Below are 22,270 nucleotides of genomic sequence, written 5' to 3'. Positions count from 1 at the left end.
AAGCAGCGTTTTCCCATCTTCGTGCAGAGTCAGGGAAACTGCTCGGTGCACAGAGGCAACTCTTCTGTAGTGTTGAGAGTGAAATGACCAAACATGTGCAGGGAAAATATTACATGGCCCCTTACCCTAGAAAAAAGATCCCTGAGCGTATTCTTTGTTCAGAGAAAACAAACTGCCCCTTTGCTGAGTGGGCCGGCTTGAAAAACTTCAGTGGTGTGAAGGGAGCCGCGGGGGCAGCGGGTCCCTCCACAGAAGAGAAGACCCTAGCTGACATAATGGGATGGCTAAATATGGAGGCAGTCTTCATCCAAGATGGGGGAGGTCATGACCTTTAAACCTCCCCGCCCCAACCCCCCGTTCACAGAGGGAGAGTGGGACTGTCTACCATGGTTTAAACTAAGGCTATTAGGCACTTTACTGTTCCTCATCCCGTCTTTGCTTTTGAGCATGTGTAAAGGTCTTTGTGCATTCTTGACCTTAATAAAAAATAATCATTAGTAGTAGAAAATCAATACAAATCTCTCATATGTCTTTGGAAGGCTGATTACAAGTAATCTTTGTAGAAAGGAGATACTTCTAGCGGGGAATGACAATTGCAAAATTCAGTATTGACTGATTAATTTTGGCTATTAAATTCCTACTATGGAAGTTTTATTGTAATTATATTAATGTATCTATTTTTCTAATAGGGTAATCCGAATGTTTGCGATGTGTGCTACCTATATAACACAAGGCTCCTAGAACAGGCGACCTTGTACATGTGAATGAGGATTCTTCACAGTATAGCAACACAAGGAGCACACAGGTATTACTTTAAAGTACGAGAAACGTGGAAACCCATCTGGGCTTGTCAATGATAATGAATCAAAAGGGGTGGATTTGCAGAGAGGAAGAGGAAGAGGTATACATGGGTGTGAAGAAGGCAACAGGAAGAAGAAAGGCAGGAGCAGTCAGGGCATTTGTTAAGGCGTGGTCTGAAGATGGGAGTATGTAGGTGTTGTCGAATGACAGGAGGAGAGGACTACTCCTGAGTTCAGTTGGATGGTTGTTCCACAGCAGTGTTTCTGCTCAGGAAAATGTTTGGAAGCTTTGGCTTTTCAGCAGGAAATGACTTTTACTGCTGAGAAAGAGGACGTCTTGTTAAGACTGAAAGTGATACTGTTTGGGGCATTAACAAGGAAGCTTTCCTCAGACTTAGAGACTTCCTAAATGTGTTGCCATTTGCTAAACCTTGAATTGTGGTAAAAGCCATTGTTGGAAATATGAGATGGCTTGGTCTATGGTGGTTTGTGAAAGGGGGCTGGAAATACTAAAATGGGGAAGCAGACATATCAGGACTGGATGACAGTGGCCTGCAGTGAGGACGGGCTTGGTTACGACACAAAGCTGAAGTTCTAACTTCACGGAGCTCTTTTCTCTCACCTGCATTGGAATCAAATAAAGGATGTTTTACTCCAGGATTACACTTCCTGGGTATGGTAGTGAGCCAAGACAATACAGAAGAAGTAGCTTGAAATATGCTTTTGCTTTTATTGTATATTTTTAATAATGATTAACTGCTGCAACGCAATTTAACAATTCAAATGCTGGGACAAGTTGTAAAAAAAAAACAAAAGTGAACACACTGTTTGGAATTAAAAACTAGGTTGATCACCTCCAACAAGATAATTACAGACACTGTTTCCAGTCCTAGACTTTCTGTGATATGCTGGTGTATTCTGGGAGTTGTAGTCTTTGTTTTGCTTCGGATGAACTAGTTAGGCTAACACATCTGGAATGAATGACTTGTAGATGATAAGTTAATAATTGGTGACTGTGTCCATAATGACCTTGAGTATGGATTGTATGATGAAACAAACCAACCAACAGCAAGGTTCAAAGGGGAGGAGAGTGTCAGTTAAGTAATTCTAACAGGTGTGAGCGCAGCCTTTTATTGTCAATTTCTTGGCCTTAGCACATGCACTAGTGTTCATGGACAACAGAGTGTGTCAGAGCAAAGAGAACAGCCAGATAGGCATTGGGTGGATAATGGGAAGGAATTTAGTCAAGTCAAAAGCTCCAATATAGACTTTCTCTGAAACATGGGTGGTCAAGTGAATAGTGAATCTGCACTTTGGCTACAAGTATTCCTGTCTTAGAGGATTTAAATCAAACAATATTTAGATTTTTTAGTAATATGATATATGATAAAATTGCAACAAGACATCATCTTAATTTTATGAGAACATGGGTCCAATTTTTATGAGCAGTTTAAAATCTGAAACTCCTTGTAAGGTCTTAGCATTAAGAGTTAACCTGCCAATGTAAAGTATATACTGTGTTCAATCATAGGTATTTTAATATATTTGTGAACATTAACAGCGTGCAAGACTTATTGAGATGCATCAACTTAAAAACTATGTGATCATCCAGGTAGGACTGCAAGCCTCACAGAAGATCCATGACAGATCCCATTTCACCAATGGTGCAAACGTTTGAGTTGCGTCTGATCTTTGCATATCCCTGGTCGCCCCAGTAATGTCCCCAGCTGAAAATAAGAAAATAAGAAAAACATTAAATAAGGAGTGAAGTTGCAAGACAAACTAAACATACACAACAGCAAGAACATGATACCACATCAACAGAACAAGAGAAAAGAGAAAAGCAAATTTCAGGGACAAAGAGAAGCAAAGGATTTGACATTAATGTGTAGCAGATTATCGATAAAATTCTGTGCTTCACAAAGTATCTTTTTTGCCTAAATAAATGTTTGAGAGTTAAACAACAAGTGAGAGATGCAAGAAAGAAGGAATGAACAAATATTAATGGTGTACAAAGGAGGAAGCCTCAAATTTGAGAAAATACCAAAGAGAAAAAAGAAGATGTAACAGAGGAAAAGAGAAAATGGACATTTGTTTTGAAATTGTGCACTATGGCTTGATTGCAAGCTGCCTGGGTAATTGGTGTGATTTCTATAGCGTCTTAATTTATTGGGTGCAATTAATTGCACCCAGTTACGATTTATAGGGGAATAACATGGGGATTTTGGTGCTCACTGCATCAAAATCTGTATGTTCCGGTAAATATATCATGGACTTTAACTCTGATAAATATCAGCAGGTTTGACCTACCGATGTTTATCACAAAAACTCATAATTGTCATACGTTTGTGGTAGTAATTCACTGGGATGCATATTGAGGTCCTATGTAATTTGAGTAAATGTGTGTGAGCTTCAGTGGGAGCAATAGGGTGAAATAATGAAGAAACTAATTGGAAGGAATAATCAATTTAAAAAACAATAGTTGGAAAGTTGTTATGTGAGGATAAAGAAAAGATTGAGAATATTCAAGATAAAAACTAACCAAAGAAATAGGGAGAACAACTAACTGTATCACAGGATGAATGCATACTCAGAAAAGAAGCAACAGAGATAAAGCAAGATGGTGTGCAATAACTGCTAAGGAAATAAATAAAAAGGGTACAAAAGAGAGCAGAATGGGGCACTACATATGACAATGACGTTGGGAGACAGTAGGAATGAGTGCACGAGGGAGAAAGAATGCATATGCATGTGGATAAAAAGAAACAATTATAAGAGAGCATTGGCAAAGCTAGTAGGTCTCACCTCTAAAAGTCTGTGCTTTTGACCAAACTAATGTTATTTGCCAGTTGTATGCGTGCTACTTTTGCGTCATTTTTCCCATGTTAAAAATGACACAAAAGTGGCGCAAGGGGCTTGTAAATCTGCCCCCATGAGTCTTGTGCACACACAGGAGGGAATTTTGCAATGTACTTTCTATTACGGAAATCCATTCTATAATGGTCACTAATGCGTATGCATGCATGCGCACACATATGTTGTGATGAATGCACCCAGGTGTCACGGCATTCACATTGCTATGGTTCATGGCAGTCATCCAAAGACATCCAAGGACATTTCTCCTGCCAAAACTGAAGCTGCACCCTCGCTCACCTCCACACTCCAGCTCCTCCCACAGCCCAGTCAACCCACAGCGCATCCGACTGGCTCAGCTGCATCTTCCTCAACATGCGATCTCTCCACAAACACACCACAGAAATCTGGGACCTCCACAACTCCATCTCTCAAGACATCACCTTCCTCATGGAAATCTGGACATTACCAGCTCTGGCCCAGACATCGCCATCGCCAACCCCAACGGTTACAAAATCACCAGTAAGGACAACACCAACCGACCAGGAGGAGGCATTGCCATTGTCCACAAAAACTAACTCCTCCTGACCACCCACACAGACAACCCAATGACTGCCATGGAACACCTCCATTTCCAGATACAGACCAACCCCAAAACCACCCTACGCTGCACCCTCATCTACAGACCTCCTGGCTCCTGCCCACCCTTCACTGATGACATCATCCACTTGATCGCACCCCAGGCTCTAGCATCCACAGATGACATCCTACTTGGCGACCTCAACTTCACCCGGAGAACGCCAATGACCAGAACATTGCATCCTTGCTGGAGAACCTTGCTAATACAGGACTCAAGCAGCTATTACCCTCTCAAACCCATGCAACAGGACACATACTCCACCCCATCCTCGCAGCCAGTGAAAACATCACCTGCAGCCATACCTCTGCACTCCTCTGGACCGACCACCATTGCGTTCACATCGCCTTCAGCAAACTCACCATACACCATCGCATTCAACGTCCCCCCAGCCGCAGCTGGAATGGAGTCACTGAAGAACACCTCACCGCCTCTCTCAGTAGAACCAAACCGCCAACATCCATGGATGCTAATATCTCAGCATGCAATCTGCATCAATGGATCTCCAACTGTTCCGACACTCTGACGCCCATCAAGAAGGCACCTGGCAAGTAACACTCCAAGAAAGCCAGTTGGTTCACTCCCGCCTTCCACAAGTCCAGACACAGGTTTAGACGACTCGAGAAGTGATGGAGGAACAACAAAACTCCGGAAGCTCACGCAACCTTCAAAGTTGCAGTCGCTGCACACCCCCTCCTCCTCACAACCACAAAGAAAACGTCCCTCCAAGACAGAATTACCGCCAGCGCACACAACAGCAAAGAATTCTTTGCCATTGTCAAGGAGTTTGCCATGCCCAAAATTTAGACCACAAATGTCCTACCCTCCCAAGACCTCTGCAACAACGTCAGCACCTTCTTCCACCACAAGCTCATACAGATCTACAACAGCTTTGACACCCAAGACCCTCCCACCATGACCACCACCACCAAATGACGCCGCACCCCAACAGATCCTACTCAACTGGACCCTGCTCACCACAGAGGGCACACTCAAGACCATGAATAGCATCCACTCCGGAGGCCCCTTGGAACCATACCCGCCCTACATCTTCCATAGAGCTGCCACCTTCATTGCCTCTGAGCTACGCTGCACCATCAACTGCTTCATCAAGACAGCCCCCTTCCCCGATGACTGGAAACATGTCAAGGTCAACCCCCTGCTGAAGAAGCCTTTTACCGACCCAACAGACCTCAAGAACTTCTGACCCATCTTCCTGCTCTCCTTCCCAGCCAAGGTCATCAAGAAGGTCTTCAATGCTCAACTCTCCAAGTTCATTGAAGCCAACCACGTCCTGGACATCTCCCAATCCAGCTTCTGTAGCAACCACAGCACAGAGATGGCCTTCTTCGCCACCATCGACAACATCGCTTCATACTCTCATACTTCAACTGGGCGAAACAGCAGCCCTTATCCTTCTGGACCTCTCATTCTCCTCTGACACTGTCTTCCACTTCACCCTAATTAAGAGTCTCCATGACGCCGACATCCGCAACAAGGCCCTGGACTGGATGCACTCCTTCCTCATCGGTCGAACACAGAGTCCGACTACCCCTGTTCCTCACCGAACCAACAGAGATCAGCTGCAGAGTGCCCCATGGCTCCGCCGTAAGTCCTACCCTCTTTAATGTCTACATGGCCGCACTTGCATGCATCGTCAGGAACCATGGACTCAACATCCTCTCATATGCCAACGACACACAGTGGCTATTCTCCCTCACCAACAAACTCATAGCCACCAGAATCAACTTCCACAGTGGGATGAAGGCCGCTGCCACCTGGATAAAAGACAGTTGAGTCAAACTCAACTTGGAAAAGACCAGTCTTCATCCTGGGACCCACCCCCTCAGTGTGGGATAGCTCTCGGTGGCCTGCTGCAATTGAAACTCCCACCACACCCATGGATCAAACACAAAACCTTGGCATCATACTAGACTCCTTGCTTACAAAGAACAGCCAGATCAACGCCGTCTCCTCCTCATGCTTCCACAGAGAATCCAGAAAGACCGTCACCCACACATTCATCAGCAGCAGACTCAACTACAGCAACGCACTCTATGCTGGTGTCACCCAGAAACTCCTCAGGAAACTACAGAATATTTAAAACGCTGCAGCCAGACTGGTCTTCAACTTTCCCCGCTGCAGCCACATCACTCAACACATTTGAGATCTTCACTGGCTTCCATTTAACAAAAGAATCATTTTGAATCTCCTCACACACGATTACAAGGCCCTCCATGACGCAGGATCAGCATATCTGAACCACAGTCTCTCATTCAACATACCCACCAGACACCACCGCTCCGATTGACTTGCCCTGGCCACTGCCCCATGCAGCCGCAAGACCAGATTTGGAGGAAGATCGTTCTACATCGCTGCCAAGACCTGGAACACCCTGCCTTTCTACTCCAGGCAATCCCAGTTGCTAACCAAATTCAGCAAGGACTCGAGTGCGTGTGAACCCCAGCACCCAGATGGATCAGCAGCCCCCTTTCCTCTGCCCTAAGCGCCTTAAAAACCTCACTTAGCAGGCCTAAAAAAATCTATTCCCCCATTCGCAATGTCGAGTCAGATCTTATTAGGTCCAGCTATTTTTAGAACCTACTAGTCTGTTCTGGCAAGTGAACTTAAACTGGAAAGGAGCAGGTGTTCTGTTCATTCAGAAAGTGAAAAAAGCAATAAAGTTGCCATAAAATCTTGTTTTTATCTTGACATTTTTGCAGTCTGTTCAAGGAAAGAGGTCAGATGTCAGTTTGTCTTTTTACTCATTGTTGCTTGGAAAATGGAGTTTATTTTTCTCTTACTTCTGTAAGGGGTGTTTGTCAAGTGAGCTGTCTGAAGATGTCAGTTTTTTATCTAACACATAACATTTAAAGTAAACCTGTAAGTGGATAGTACACACATTTAAAAATAAATCTGGAATTATGAACGCACATTTTTTTTGGGTAAATAAGAAGTGTGATGCAAACAAAGATTTAAATAGGAGTGAACAATTCAGAACACTTTACTTGGTGATGTGAAAATGACACATATTTGCAGCAATTTGATTTCCAAACATTATTGTTTGAACACTATATGATTTTATTAGTAATAGCGCATCAGTAGGAAAAATGTTTGGCCACTTCAAAATAAAATCCACTAATTGCAAATGAAAATATGCTACCACTTCATGCTTTAGTAATGCATTTATTGAAAGTGATACTTTTAAACATGATTTGAGGAACATTCCTGCTACTGCACTTATGACAATGCTGTTAAAGAGCTAAAAGGCAGGTCAGGGGTCGTGTGTATCCTATAAGAGGCTAGATTTGTATTAAATATGGAACAAACGTTTAGTCTAGTTTTTGTACAGCAGAAATGCTGAACTCCCATATTTAAAGGTGCTCTCATAGGTGATAATGACGAAAATGGCAGCTCAGTGAATTTAAATATTTTCCCTGGATCAAATCATTGAAACCGGTTTATGTGTCAGGAGCATTCCAAATAGGACAAGTAGATTATTTAAGTCACTAGACCTGCAGGTCTAGTAACAATGTTATGATTTTTTTAGGCCTGCTGGTGACTAGCCGCGCTTTGCAAACCCTGATTTATTGATTAATTGAGTGTACGCCAAACTAGGTGGAACTGAGGGTGAAAACATACAAGCAATAGAGAAATACAACATTGAAAGTAGAAACAAAGGACAAGCATGGGAGAGAAAGGGTGTGAAGCAAGGCCATATTTACTTATCTAATGTCTGAAAAGAGAAAGACCAAAGCATTAACCATAAATTAAGTAGAAAAAAATGAGAGCATAACAATTCAAAAGTAGCAACACTAAGGGAATGGACAAATGCAATCAATGTGTCATTTTACAATCCATAGTCTAATACTGGCCAACAACATGCCAGGGTCAGTAATATTGTGAGACATTGGCTCCAGAATTTCAATAATGTCCAGAGAATGCCATGAACAGCCAGCACTATGCCGGCATGGGTATCATCATTCTAAGAATGCCCCAATAGGCCAAGAATGCCAAGCACTTCTTAGGTGATTGGCACCTTCATGTAATAGGTGGTTTCCACAATGGATTGTTCAGATGCCATTGGCCATCAGAGATCAGATGACCTCTAGAGGATCACACAAATCATCATCCCTACACTGTTTGTCTCTGTCTGTCTCTCTGTCTCTCTCTCTCTCTCTCTCACTCTCTCACTCTGACTCTTTCTCATGAACACACACACACAACATACTGCCAATACACACACAAGTCTTGTAACTGCAAACAGACACTGAAACACATACACATGCACACAGTCACTGACAAACACACAGGGACACATGCATATAGCCCCACCCATGAGCGCCCTCAACCAATCATGCGTGGACAACCCTAAAACCATCTCCTGCAGAAATCAAGGCCATTTCCTTTCACTTAGCTGCCTCCTTTACTTTACTCAGCACCCTGCTCAAGCAATAGGGAAATGTATTATAAAAACAAGCATTGGCAAAATTGATTGGTTTGTTAATATTTTGTTTACATGCTGCACAGCAGCACGAACTGCTGTGCAACATGGCGTGAACTAAAAAATTCAGATTCATTGCATGCTAAATAAAATAGAAAATTATTTAAATGGCTCTTTAACATGGTTCTCATAGACTATATGAGGAGCGACTGTATAGAAACTAGAAGGAACCCCAGAATTTGGCTGAACATCTTAGCACTGTTATCAACAAAGAGAGAAAGGGAACATGTACTGGCCCCACAACAAAACAAAACAACAAGACACTGTGCTGGGAGAAAACATGGGCAAAACTCAGTCCAAGAGTATTCTAAATTTGAAATGAATTGGATGCAAGTGGAAAAGCCAATAAAAAAATGTACATGAAAAATTCATAGTTAAGGAGTGAAGGAAAAAGTGGTGAATGAAAAGAATCCATAAGAAGAAAGAGACACTAAACACAAAGCAAAATATAGAATTAGAAAAAATATTGATTTCAAGGGTGTAAAGGAAATAACCGGTTAGAGTAGTAGGGGCTGAATGGAGAATTGGCCACAGAAACATGAAATAGAATAGTTTTAATGTGAAACAAGTTGGCTTTAGGTTAAAAATGGGAAATAAAACTTCTTGTTTAGAACTAAACACTACATAAAGAAAGTGTAGCGAGCTGACTTGCATATCCCCGTACAGCTGCAAGTACCCTCAGCATATATCCATTATTACAGGTATAAGTAATATTAAGTCTTGATATTGGATGATAAAGGGCACAAACAGGAGCTAGATGATTTTTGATGCTCAGCCCACGTCCTTCTGCCAACATCAACCTATGAGAACCGAGAGCGGGTACATACTATGATCTCACGGATGCAGCCAGGAGGTTGGCCAAGACACCACCAACACAACATACACACATCAATCACCAGCATGCCACACAAAGAGTGGAGAAAAATTGGAAAAAAACACCCCACCTGTTCTTAATAATCCAGTATCCTTCATGATCTTCCTCTCCGTATCCCACAATTATGATGGCGTGATTGGCATGTGGACAATCTTCTTCGTCATAAATTCCTGTATGGTGATATAAGGCAGAAAAGTGAGCTTTTACATGAGCATCCATGTCAGCTAGGCACCACCCGAGGTGAACAAGCAGAACTAGCAAGAGCTAAAGGCACACCTTCCTTTAAAATAGCATTATATAGATCCATAAACTCACAGGGTGAACAAATAAAGTCACAAATCTGATGGGATCATTCTTGAATCAGTAGCTAAGAATGTACAACTTTTCTGTTCAGACAGTGTGTAAGGAAAGGAAATTGGACCATGACGCACAGGCATGGATCTGTCTGCACTGGCTTCTGGCAAAGCAGAGAACTGTCTTCAAGTTCCTGTGTGTCTGCTGCATTGTCGTCAATTGCACTGAAAAACTGACACTCACTTCAGTGTGATGCTGTGTCCTAACTCTCAGGTAATGATGTCTGTTCCATATGTTCGAATCTCAAGGTCTGTTGGGCAGGATATTTTCCTACTTGGTCCTCAACTTTGGAACGGACTCCTTCTGGGTCTCCATTCCATCTCATCTGTGCCTCGGAATAGTTCTGGAAATATTCTGGGTTGTTAATTGACTCGTTGATTCTTCTTAAATCTAAAGTTGTGGAACGTTGAGCCTATTAAACTCATTCCATTACATTCCTTGAAATGCGTTTACACCTGCCCCTGACAGAAGTAAGTTCTCAACCTTTTCCAGAGAGGTAATGGGTTAGAAATACATTTGTGAAAACTCAAAAACTGGAAACTTTAGGAGTGTTTCTGATATTTAAAAACATCCTTTTCCTAGGACGCCTACTTCCAACCCCAGGCATGGGATTCCGCATTCAGAATATTAAACCATCATGTGTGCAACGAGACGTATGTCTAAAACATTTAGATATTGATCATGCCACACTTGGATTCGCAGTGGTGAATTTCGCATTTGAGAAAAACAAGGGAAACACTGCGTTCATGTTACAGAAATTCTTACAGAGCGCAGTACCATCCCAGGGGGTCTCTTAGCACAACTCCACTACACAATGGGAGGAGGATGGGGGAGGGGTCAACGGTATCTGCTGGTCCGCTGATCCCTATCAATCTCAATTCATGGGTGTCCAGTATGGTGTGCCGCAGGGGTCTGCTATTAGTCCCATTTTACTTAATATCTATCTGAGACCTCTGGTTGCCATCATGAAATCACATAATATCAGTCTTGTGAATTACGCTGATGACACCCAACTGATTCTCTCGTTAGAAAGCCATCATTCACTTTCATTGGAAACATTTCAAGAATGTCTGCAAGACACTGCTGCATGGCTACATAATAACTATTTGCAATTCAATGGGAACAAAACTGAGATTTTGTGTTGTCCAGTCGGGAAGGTTTCCCGCCCATTGCCAACGGACTTCTGGCCATTCCCGGTGACAGCACCAATGGCCCATGTTAAACTAGTACGTAATTTAGGTGCCAGTTTCGATTGTAATCTAAGTTTAGAACCCCAAGTGACTAAGACAGTTGCTAGCTGTTTTGCTCTGATTCGAGTGTTGAGAGGGATCCTTCCGTTGCTCCCTACACAAGCAAGACCATTGGTGGTATGGAGCATTATTTTAAGTCGACTAGATTATTGTAACACATTACTGCTGGAGTCTCCCAGATATTTGATTGGAAGACGCCAGAGAACCCAGTTGTTGGCGGCCAAACTAGCTCTAGGGAAACCACGACGATAATCGGCATCCCAGGCTCTCTCTGAGCTTCACTGGCTTCCAGTCAAGCAGAGAATTCAGTTTAAGTCCCTCTGCATAGTTTTTAAGGCTCTTCATGGTCTTTGGCCCAAGCCATTATGAAAGAGATTTGAGTGGTACATTCAAGTGCGCAATCTCCGCTCCTCTTCTGCTTAATTGGTAAGAGTGCCATGGGTTAGGAAAGCCAATACAGGAGGGCTTTCAGTACTGCAGCCGCATCAGCTTGGAATAAACTTCCAGCCGAACTTAGGCAGGTGGATAACCTGTTACAGTTTAGAAAAAGAGTAATGACCTGGCTGTTTCCTAAGGTATAGCTGTGATATTTTTAACCTCTGAATATACACCCTCCTTACTCTCAGAATCTAGTTCACGTGTGCAAGCGCCAGGATACCCGTAGGGTCACAGTGCACTTTATAAATGTGGAAATCAAATCAATTCAAATCAAATCTGAGTGGCTATTTTCAAGTTCTGAGTGCTGTGAGGAAGTCACTTGGCTGAGGACGAGGGGCCCTTACCACAGAAAGAGTGGTGCTAAATGCGCATGTCATTCAAAACAATGCACGCATTCGCAGGGAGCTAATGCAAGGACCAGGGAAGGACTAATGGGATCAAATGTGTGAGCTCCACGAAAGACACCAAGTGTTTGAAAAGCCAACTAAAAGAACATTTTCATAATTCATTTGTGAGCGAATCAGGGCTGCAATGAGCAAAGTTCTACCAGAAAAATCCAATAAGATGGAGACATTTCCAAGATGTGGGCATCCAATGAGAGTTTTTCATCAATAAACAACTCAAGATTGCAAGTATATGATACTGGAAGAGAAGAAATGCACATCAAACAAAGGCATTAGGGCTTTGGTGCTCAAAGCTACCCACCACTACTATTAACATCCATCCTCTCGGATTTAAACAGTAACCAAATGTTCTTCCTTCAGTCCTAACTTTCCAAGAAGCAAGAAATGCAAGATTGAGATCAAACATTTAAGTCTGACGCATCTTGGTCCACATAGATGTTGAGGTTGCTTTACATTAAGTGAATGCAATGGGAACGTGGCTTGACATCAGCGTTAAATATGAATCTACAAAAAAGGAGAGCACCATGCTCATTGTGTTGCAAGTCTGGGCATGCCCGTGCCACTTACAGTGATCAGTAATATTGTGCAGCAAACACATAAAAAGGTGATGGGTGGAATGCTTGACATTTGTCTAACCACCGGCAAGTGCTAAGTGGCAAGGGTGTGCCACTGGGTCCAAACTACACACGACTAATCAGGGTGAAACCAGCCTTGTGTGGCACTCCTACGTACTGTGAAAGGGACGTTTGTGCATGACCACCAAATTACATGATTGTGGGTATTCACAAACCTTTACGGCTTACCAATAATATACAAGCATGGGGTCATTAATATTCAACTAGAATAAAAGGATTTATAAGTGCAAATTTACTTTAAGCACCCTTAGCATAATAGCTCGCACTGTACCTTTTTGGCGATGATGGGTAGGGTGTTTTTTAACTCTTGGTGGTACCTTTCTGTTGGCAGGTCTCCTTTGTGAGGGAAGGGGACAGTCAAAGATGGCTGCGGTGTGGAACAAACTTGCCATTACCTTCACTGTAGAAGAAGAAGGTGTCCGTCACACCGAAGCCCACGGTGATAGGTCCATCATAACCCACAGCGGCGGCCATGTTGTCTTCACCGGTCAGCATATAGAACTTGGACATGTTCATTGGGACAATCTTCGAGGGTTTCAAGCGACAGTCTCCACCCTGAAAGGAGATGTAGAGGATCACACAGAGTGACTCTGACAAGGATGTATGACGTTACAACGCATACTTTTACAATGCATGCCTTTACAACGCATTTTTTACAACACAACATCCTTTACAACGCATTCCATTACAACGAATGCCATTACAACGAATTTCCTAAAACTACAATTAAAACGCATTTCATTACAACGCATACTACCTTTACAACGTATACCATTACAACGCATACCATTACAACGCATCTTTGGTAAGTATTGGATAGTATAGGGGTACAAATTACTATTCTAACTCCAGGGGGAGCAACAGTAGGGTAAGTGTTGGATAGTGTAGGTGTAAAAATTACTATTCTAACTCCAGAGGGTGCAACAGTAGGGTAAGTATTGGATAGTGTAAGGGTACTATGCGTTGTGATGGTATGCGTTGTAATGGTATGGGTTGTAATGACTGCGTTGTAATAACATGCGTTGTGATGTTATGCGTTATATTTGGTATGCGTAGTAATGACTGCGTTGTAATGACATGCGTTGTAATGGATCTTGTGTTGTAAAAGTTGCGTTGTGAAGGTTGTTTCCCCTCTGACACCATGATCTCGATGACATTACATGTAGAACTTACATTTAATACTAGACTGCTACTTTCAGGCAACTTTTGCGTTGTGCTTAAAATTATTCTAAAAAACACTGCTAAACAAATATTCACTGAATGAAGAGATTTTAATGCAAAATTCCAAAGGGCAAAGTTTACAGGGAGCGAGGCAGTGAGTGAGGTAAGGAACATACAAAGAATGTCGCTTTTCTTGATAAGTTTATTTATTGATCTCCATCACCCATGACATGAAGCGTCCCGCTGACACTTGCTATTCGAACCCCTAAGCCTAAGTTGAAGCATAACAATTACACAGAACAGCACACAAGATGTGCGCGAGAAGCATGTTCAATACAACATCACATTACATCACCTTCCCCCTTGGAAATAAGACAGGAATATTAAAAGTACTAAACTTAAATCAAACCGCATAAACCATACAGGAGTAATATTTAATATCTAATGAAATTATCTATTTTTATCTATTTTTCTAGGAACCATTTGCACTTGCAATATTATCAAGACTGGGGTCAACCCCTTTAGCACCTGAACATGAAGTAACCACCTACCTGATATGCTCATCCACACCACCTGACAACATCTAACCCTCCACATCAAACTGCAATCAGTGCGCCCAATCTTGTACATGCAAACAACACTTCTTCCGTTGCATGATGTTAGCCTGCTATGTACTAACCTTCACAAGTTGTCTTTTGTTTCACCAATCTTTATCCACCACAAACGCTGCCCCTGTGCTGACTTTCCTGACTCTCACTGGCATGGAAATTGTTGATTCCACTTTCCGAACCTTGAGGGGTTTCTTAATTAAAACCCACTCACCGACTGACACGTCCCTGCCGCCAAGGCAACACTGCTTGTCGAAATTATCGTTCATAGCAATTTGCTTCAGGGCAAACTTAGAAGATATCTTTTCAGTACTAGACTAGACTTACCGCACAGTTTTCATCTCACTCACCAAATATGGAAATAAACACGTGTGCACATCCCCTTCCCTTAATAGCTCAAATGGATTAACCCCTGTGGTGCAGTGTGGTGATGTATTATAATTCCACATCTTCTGTTCAATGAACTCCTTTACATCCAATCCTGAAGCAATGGCAGTCTGTACTCCCTCTTTCATTACTTCATTACCACGCATCACTAGACCATTCAAAGTGGGTGAGTATAATGCAACTTTAAGGAGTTTTATGTCCTGTGAGCTCATGAATTTATACATCTTTTCTAACACGAAATGTGTGCCATTGTCCGTGACTATGAGTTTGGGCGCATCTTCAGTTAAAAATATCTTACTCAGGAATTCAATGTTTGCATCTGTATGTGGTGTTTCCACAAACTTATAATACATCCACTTCGAGAAATAACCAACATCCAGAGTTAAATACATCATATCTGACAGCAATACTGAACAAGTCCAAATCAACCTTTTCCCATTCTGTGTTTGGAAACTGGGTTGGGTTCAATGGAGTCTGTAATGTTCTCCAATGTTTATCTGATAGTAAACATTCAGAACATTTATCGAACAGCATTCTTACCTGACTCTTCCTGAGTAAGGTACGTAATGGTTCCACCATTTGAGCATAATTAGGCACAAACCTGGCATAGTAGCCTTCCAACCCATGAAAAGAATGAAGGTATCCTTATCCATGGGGGCCTTAGCATTGCTAATTGCTTTAACAGAAAACTTGGGTATTATGCCAGCATCCAACACTGTGTGTCCTAAGTATTCCAACTCTTTCACTGCAAACTTGCATTTGTCTGCCCTGACGGTTATATCCTGTGCCTTTAATGTAGGCAGTACTTCTCTCAATATTACATTATGCTCCTTCAAGGTCTCTGCATATATCTGGATGTTATCCAAATATGCTTGTACCCCATGGTGCCCTGAAACAATGTGTCCATAAGTTTAGGAAACACACTGGCTGTTGAGGCCAAACCACATGGGAGCCTCAGAAACTTATAGGCACCAAAGGGGGTCGCAAACGTAGTCAAACTCTTAGATTCAACCGTCAATGACACTTCGTGATATGCTGACTTCAAATCGATTAGGAAAAACCACTTGCTTCCCCCTTCCCCGAGGTTTGCCAACAACTCATGAATTCTGGGCAGTGGGTGGCAGTCTATGATAATATTTTTGTTCAGAACGCGTAAATCAGCACAAAGTCTGATATCTTCTGACTTTTTCCATGCAACGGCTATGGGTTCCACCCACTGCGACAAATCATTAGGTTGAATGATCACTTGAGAGCCTGAATTTTGTAAACTGACCTTCAATTCTTTCCTGACACTCATAGGCATGGGTTGTACCTTGTGTGCTACTGGCTATGCATGTGGCATCAACATAACATGGTGTCCCACACCCTTAGAAGTCCGACCTGGTCATTAAACATTTAGCTAAAATTTCCTTAATGGAACCATCCACACAATCCACCTGGCAAGCTGACAAATCTTGCACCCTTAACTGGCTCTTGTGCCCGGGAACCAGATACAGATTCTTTCCCTTCACAGCTACAAATAGCATTGCATTTGTTTTTCATCCTAAACATTATACATTGGTTAAAAAATACCCAATCATCTCAATGTCTTTTTCTGCAAATGCCTTGGGGTTTACATCCGACTAAGACAAAGGAAAATCCTTCCCCCATTTTTCATAAAAGGTAGTGTCTCTTAGGATGGTTATAGGCAATTCCAAATCAGCTATGACTTGCAAGGAAATGTTATCAATGATGGCCGTACATAATAAGTCTTTGACCACCTTGGATCCATCATCACAATCCAGTAATAGAACCACAATATAAAGAGAACCTGAACCTGTATCAGCCTCCACATCAACACTGCCAACCCTTACTGGTTTCCTATCATTCCTGCAAGCATTTTGGAAATTACCTAATTGTTTACAAATTAAGCAAGTTTGTTATCAGCTGGACACCCTACAAAGAACAAGTTACTTACCTTGGGTGACGATGTATCGGTAAGAGACATATATAGTTATAGATTCCTTACCTTTACCTTTCCATCTTTACCTTTAGAAGTACCCCATGCATCAGACTGGATCCATGGAAGTTTTTCGTAGCAGTACCCCTGTGTGTCGGTAGGTGGGGTTGGTCGACTCCATGTCCATCGCTGGCGTCGTGGTCGCCCGGATGATGTCGCAGTGACTACTTAGACACCCCCCCTGCATGCTGATGTGAGTTCTGCCCTGACTTTCTAAGCCAGAAGCTCAGAGCCATGCAAGACACTGACAACGGGTGCACATAACTAGGGCCCTAGAAGGGAGTCGCTATCCCTAGAAGTAAGTTGCAGAGCGGGAGAATGGGTGGGGCGGAAAAGAATCTATACCTACATTTGTCTCTTACAGATACATCATTACCACAGGTAAGTAACTTTTTCATCTAAAAGAGACGGTAGTTATAGATTCCTCACAATTAGAATACGCTAGCAATGCCAACCCCGGAGGTAGGTCTGCCACCAGGTAGTCCTAGAAAACAGAACGGACTAAAAGCCTTTTTTTTTTTTTCCTCTCTCTCTCTCTGGACTTGGCTGTCCAGGCAGCAATGTTTTGTAAACGTGTGCAGAGATGCCCACGTGGCTGCTTGGCAGGTGTCAATCAGGGAACTCCACGTCCCAAAGCAGTAGTGGCGCCTGTTGCCCTGGTAGAGTGAGCACGTAGTCCTACTGGAGGTTCCTTTTTTGCCAAAGAATAGCATATTTTGATGCATTGGACAATCCATCGCGAGATGGTACGTTTGTGCACAGCCAGACTTTTCTTGGTGCCCACATAACCCACGAAGAGTTGATTGTCCATCCAGAAATCTTTAGTGTGGTCAAGGTAGAATGACACTGCATATTGGGGTCCAGACGGTGGAGTCTCTCCTCCTCTTTGGAAGGGTGTTGAGGCCCAAAGAAGGTGGGCAATGTGATGGTCTGACCTATGTGGAAAGAGGTAACCACTTTGGACAGAAAAGCGGGCCTAGTGCGAAAGACCACTTTGTCAGGAAGAATAGCAAGAAAAGGAGGCTTGTTGGACAGAGCCTGAAGCTCACTCACTCTGCAGGAAGAGGTGATGGCAAGCAGGAAAGTAGTCTTTAAAGTAAGAAGACAAAGAGGACAATTATGTAATGGCTCAAAGGGAGCACACATAAGATAAGTAAGGACAATATTCAAGTGATATTGGGAATTTCCGAAGGGAGAAGGAGGAAAGAGATGAGTATTGACCTTAAGAAATCTATTTTCCCTATGGGACTTGAAAAGAAAAGGCTGATCAGGAAGGCGAAGAAAGGCCAAAATGGCCGAAAGATAGCCTTTAAGGGTGCCCAGAGTAGAGCCCTGCTGGACCAAAGATAGAATAAAGAGGAGAATCTCTGAAAGAGGGGCAGAAAGGGAATCCTCAGCCTTTGCTGTGCACCATGCCACAAATTTGTTCCATCAACAGGCATATACCATTTTAGGGAAGGGACGCCTGGCTGCCAAGATACCATTACAGACCTCGGGAGGAAGGTCGAAAGCTGTCAACTGTCACTGCTCAAGCTCCACGCAAGGAAGTGGAGGCTGGGCAGATTCGGGTAGAGGACTGTCCCTTGCTGCTGGGACAGAAGATCCTCCTGAAGAGGCAGTCTGATCGGAGGATCGATGGCCATGCTCAAGAGCTCGGGGTACCAACCTCTTCGTGCCCAGTCCGGAGCCACAAGAATGACTTGGGCCCGGTCATGCTTGATCTTCTTTAGCAGTCTGGGTAGAAGTGATACAAGTGGAAAGGCGTACAGGAGGCCGTAACTCCACTCATGACGAAAAGCATCACCGAGCGAGTGCTGCCTTGGAAACTCCAATGCACAGAACTGCTGACATAGCGTGTTCCCTTCGGTGGCAAACACACCTAACAAAGGCTCTCCCTAGAGACCTTACATCACCTCAGAGTGAAGATGCCATTTGTGATCTGTCATGCAGTTCATCTGCCCTGGCGTTCAGGGACCCTGCCAGGTGTTGAACTACCAGGGATATGCCCTGATAATCTAGCCATGTCCAAAGGCGAGGATCCCCTTGACATAGGGTCCATGACCCCACCCCGTCCTGTTTGTTGCAGTACCACATGGCGGTGGTGTTGTTCGTGAACACCTGCACTACTCTTCCTTTGACATAAGGAAGGAATGCCCTCAGTGCAAGACGGATCACCCAAAGCTCCAGTAGGTTGACGTGTAGCCTGGACTACGCCGGAGAGCAGAGGCCAGAGACCCCTGATCTCTGCCTCTCCCATGTGGCCGCCCCATCCCAGGAGTGACGCATCTGTCACCACTGTGAACTCTGGTTGGGGACGAGGAAGGGATCTGCCGTTGACCGAATCCTGGTTCGTGAGCTGCCATTGTAACTGACGTGCAGTTTTCTCTGAGATCTGGATGACATCGGAAAGATTCCCCCGATGCTGCGCCCATTGGAACTTCCGGTCCCACTGCAGAGCCTTCATGTGTCAACTGGCATGATCCACCAGCAGGATGCAGGAGGCCATGAGGCCTGGCAGCCACAGGGTAATTCTCACCCAAATCCGGGATAGAGGCTGAAATACCGGTATCATAGCCCAAATATCCAGGGCTTGCTGCTTGGAAGGATAAGCCTGAAACTGCGCTGTATCCAGAACTGCTCTGATGATAAGGGGCTTCTGAGAGGGAATCAGGTGTGACTTTGGCACATTGATAGTAAACCACAGCGAATGCAGGAAGTCAGCCGTAGTCTGGAGCTGAGAGACTACAGCCTGGGGTGAGCCTGCCTACAACCGCCAGTCATCGAGATAGGGGAACACTGGAACCCCTGATCTGTGCAGAAGAGCTGCGGCCAAAGCCACCACTTTTTTGAACACCTGAGGGGCGCTGGTAAGGCCAAAGGGGAACATGGTAAATTGAAAATGCTTGTAGCCCACTGTGAAACGTAGGTAACGCCTGTGGGCTGGCAGGATGGGGATATGGAAATACGCATCCTGCAAGCCCAGCGCTACCATCCAGTGTCCAGGATGAGGGCAGAGAGGAACTGAGCCAACGTGAGCACTTTGAACTTCTCCTTCTGGAGGAAGCTTTTGAGGGCCCTGAGGTCTAAGATAGGACGCAGCCTTTTGTCCTTCTTGGGTACCAGAAAGTAGTGGGAATAGCAACTACAACTTACTTCTGGCACGTGAACCTGTTTGCTAGCTCCCTTGTCCAAGAGAGCCAATACTTCCAGGCGGAGAAGGGCCAAGTGATCCTCTGACATGCGATGGAGTGCTGGTGACATGGAGGGAGGGAGCAGCGCCTTCGGACTATCTGCGAATCCCAACTGTGCGACATAATGTTTTTCCATGTTGAATCCTGCCCCCCATTGGCTTCTGGTGGCCCTGAAATGTCATACTAGAAAGGTTTGGAGGCTGCTGCAGGGGGGATGTATGGGTGGACTGGCCCGCTTCCTAGCCCCCAGACCCGCGTCTCTGGGTCCAATGTCCTCGGCCACGCATAGACTGGGTAGCTTGTGTGGCCCTGTGGCTCGATTGGGTGGAATGTGGTTGGGCACCCCTTCTGTAGCCACGAAAGGGGCAAAAGGCAGACTGCATGGGGTGAGAGGTTGCTCTGAGGCCGTAGCTCTAGAATCCTTGAAGCGCTCGAGCACTGATTCTGCCTTGTCACCAAACAGGCGAAGGCCATCAAAGGGCGTATTCAAAAGGGTGGATTGGACATCCCCGAAAAATCAGACGTCCTCAACCAGGCGTAGCGCCTCAGGGCTACCCATGTGGAAATTGTTCTGCCCACACTTGTTGGTGATCTGCTGCGTCTTGACCCGCAGCAACTGTGCGGGTGAGCACAGCCCAGGCCTCCTCTGGGCACTGTGGCAGCACTTGTGCAACAGCATTGCACACCGTATAGGTATAACAGCCTAAGAGGCATGCTGTGTTCACTGACCATAACCCTAAGCAGGCAGGAGAAGACAACTTCTTCCCAAAGTGGTCCAGCTGCTTAGATTCCCTATCTGGGGAGCAGTAGGGAATGCACCTTTAGAGGACGAGGATTGGACCACCAAGCTCTTGGGGGTTGGGATTTGGTAGAGGAAAATTGGGTCGCCCGTGGCCGGTTGGTGGCATAGGGCAATCATCCTGTCCACAGGAGCCCCTGTGCTGGGCTTGGACCAAGTGCCCATACGGATGTCTCTGAGGGCTTCAATAAAAGGCAACAGGGGTTCTGAAGAGGCCGCTTCCGGCTGAAGCACCTCTGTCAGGAGGTTATTCCTGACTGCCACCAAAGGAAGCTCGAGGCCCAAGCACTCAGCCGCCTCTTGCAACACCACTGGGTAAGAAGCTCCATCCTCGGTAGCCACGGTGGGGGCGGAGAGTGTGCTAAGGTCTGGGGAGGTATCCAAACCACTGGCATCACCCAGTTCCTCTTGCCAGTCCTACTCCTCAAGCTGGTCAGCTAAAGAGGGAACGCCAGGGATGAACAGCGGTACAAAAGTACCCTCCAGTACCATGTCCAGGTTGGGGATGAGGCCGGGTTCGACGCTGGTTGGGGACGCAACCAGGATCGGGGGCGTCATCACTGGGATCGGCGCCAGGGAAGGTACTGTGAGGTCGAGCAGTGCCGATCTGGATCCAGGCCTGGATCCCCGGGGACCCTCTGATGCTGGAGCCAAAGCCAATGGCATCGAAGGCCCGGGCCCCTAGCAAACTTTGTGGGGCCCGTAGGCACACCTGCAGAGTCGGGATACCCAAAAAATGCTACATAGAGCCTCGTAAAAGGCTCGAAGCTGGGTAGGGGACACTGCAGCTCCAGGAAATCAAGGGAAGCGCGGAGCCGTCCCAGAAGCAGGCTCTGAAGACGGAGCTAGAGAGCGATGATGCACCGGGTCCTGCATCGTGTCAGCCGATGTACGGGGAGAAGGCGATGAGCGACGATGCTTCTTTGCCTTCTTCTTGTGCTTCAACTTACCCGATGAGTACAAAAGAGTTCGATGATGAATGATGGTGGCTCCGCGAACTGTCCTGCGACCTTCCTCTCGACCAGGACCTCAAACGGCATGGAGCAGACTGCCCGGCCTCCAAGAGCTTTCGGTCCCACAAATACTTTGGATTCATGGCCCGGCAGTCAGAACACAACTTTGGGTTGTGGTCGCGCTCAATGCACCAGAGGCACACGAGGTGAGGATCCTTGATGGACATCAATTTGGGACAGGAGTCACAAGGCTTGAAGCCATTCCAACGATGTGACACCCTTTGTGCAACCAGGAGTCGAAGACTCTCAAAAATTATGTCGACAAAAGTCAAAAAGTGACTACGAGGGCACGCTCTCTCCAGATCTGCGCTAGCTGGCGTGGCAAAGAAAGAACTGACATCAGCGCGCAGGGGCGGTATCTAA

General features: G+C 44.9%; 1 protein-coding gene across 1 annotated transcript in view; it reads right to left on the bottom strand.

Annotated features, from left to right (window-relative positions):
* Nucleotides 1-1,506: 1,506 nt before the first annotated feature.
* Nucleotides 1,507-22,270, bottom strand: part of LOC144805706 (cathepsin K-like) — a 57,215-nt gene continuing 36,451 nt past the window's right edge. Inside the window, exons 6-8 of the mRNA XM_078672210.1 lie at nucleotides 13,145-13,304; nucleotides 9,739-9,838; nucleotides 1,507-2,527 (exon numbers count right to left, since the gene is read on the bottom strand). Of these exons, the coding sequence (XP_078528336.1) occupies nucleotides 2,428-2,527; nucleotides 9,739-9,838; nucleotides 13,145-13,304 (360 nt within the window). The 3' untranslated portion in view covers nucleotides 1,507-2,427. The remainder of the gene's footprint in view (nucleotides 2,528-9,738; nucleotides 9,839-13,144; nucleotides 13,305-22,270) is intronic.

This window comes from Lissotriton helveticus, chromosome 1_2 (genome assembly GCF_964261635.1).
Source record: "Lissotriton helveticus chromosome 1_2, aLisHel1.1, whole genome shotgun sequence".
Lineage (NCBI taxonomy): Eukaryota > Metazoa > Chordata > Amphibia > Caudata > Salamandridae > Lissotriton > Lissotriton helveticus.
Note: the sequence above shows the minus strand (reverse complement) of the source record. Positions and strands in the feature narration are given on the sequence as shown.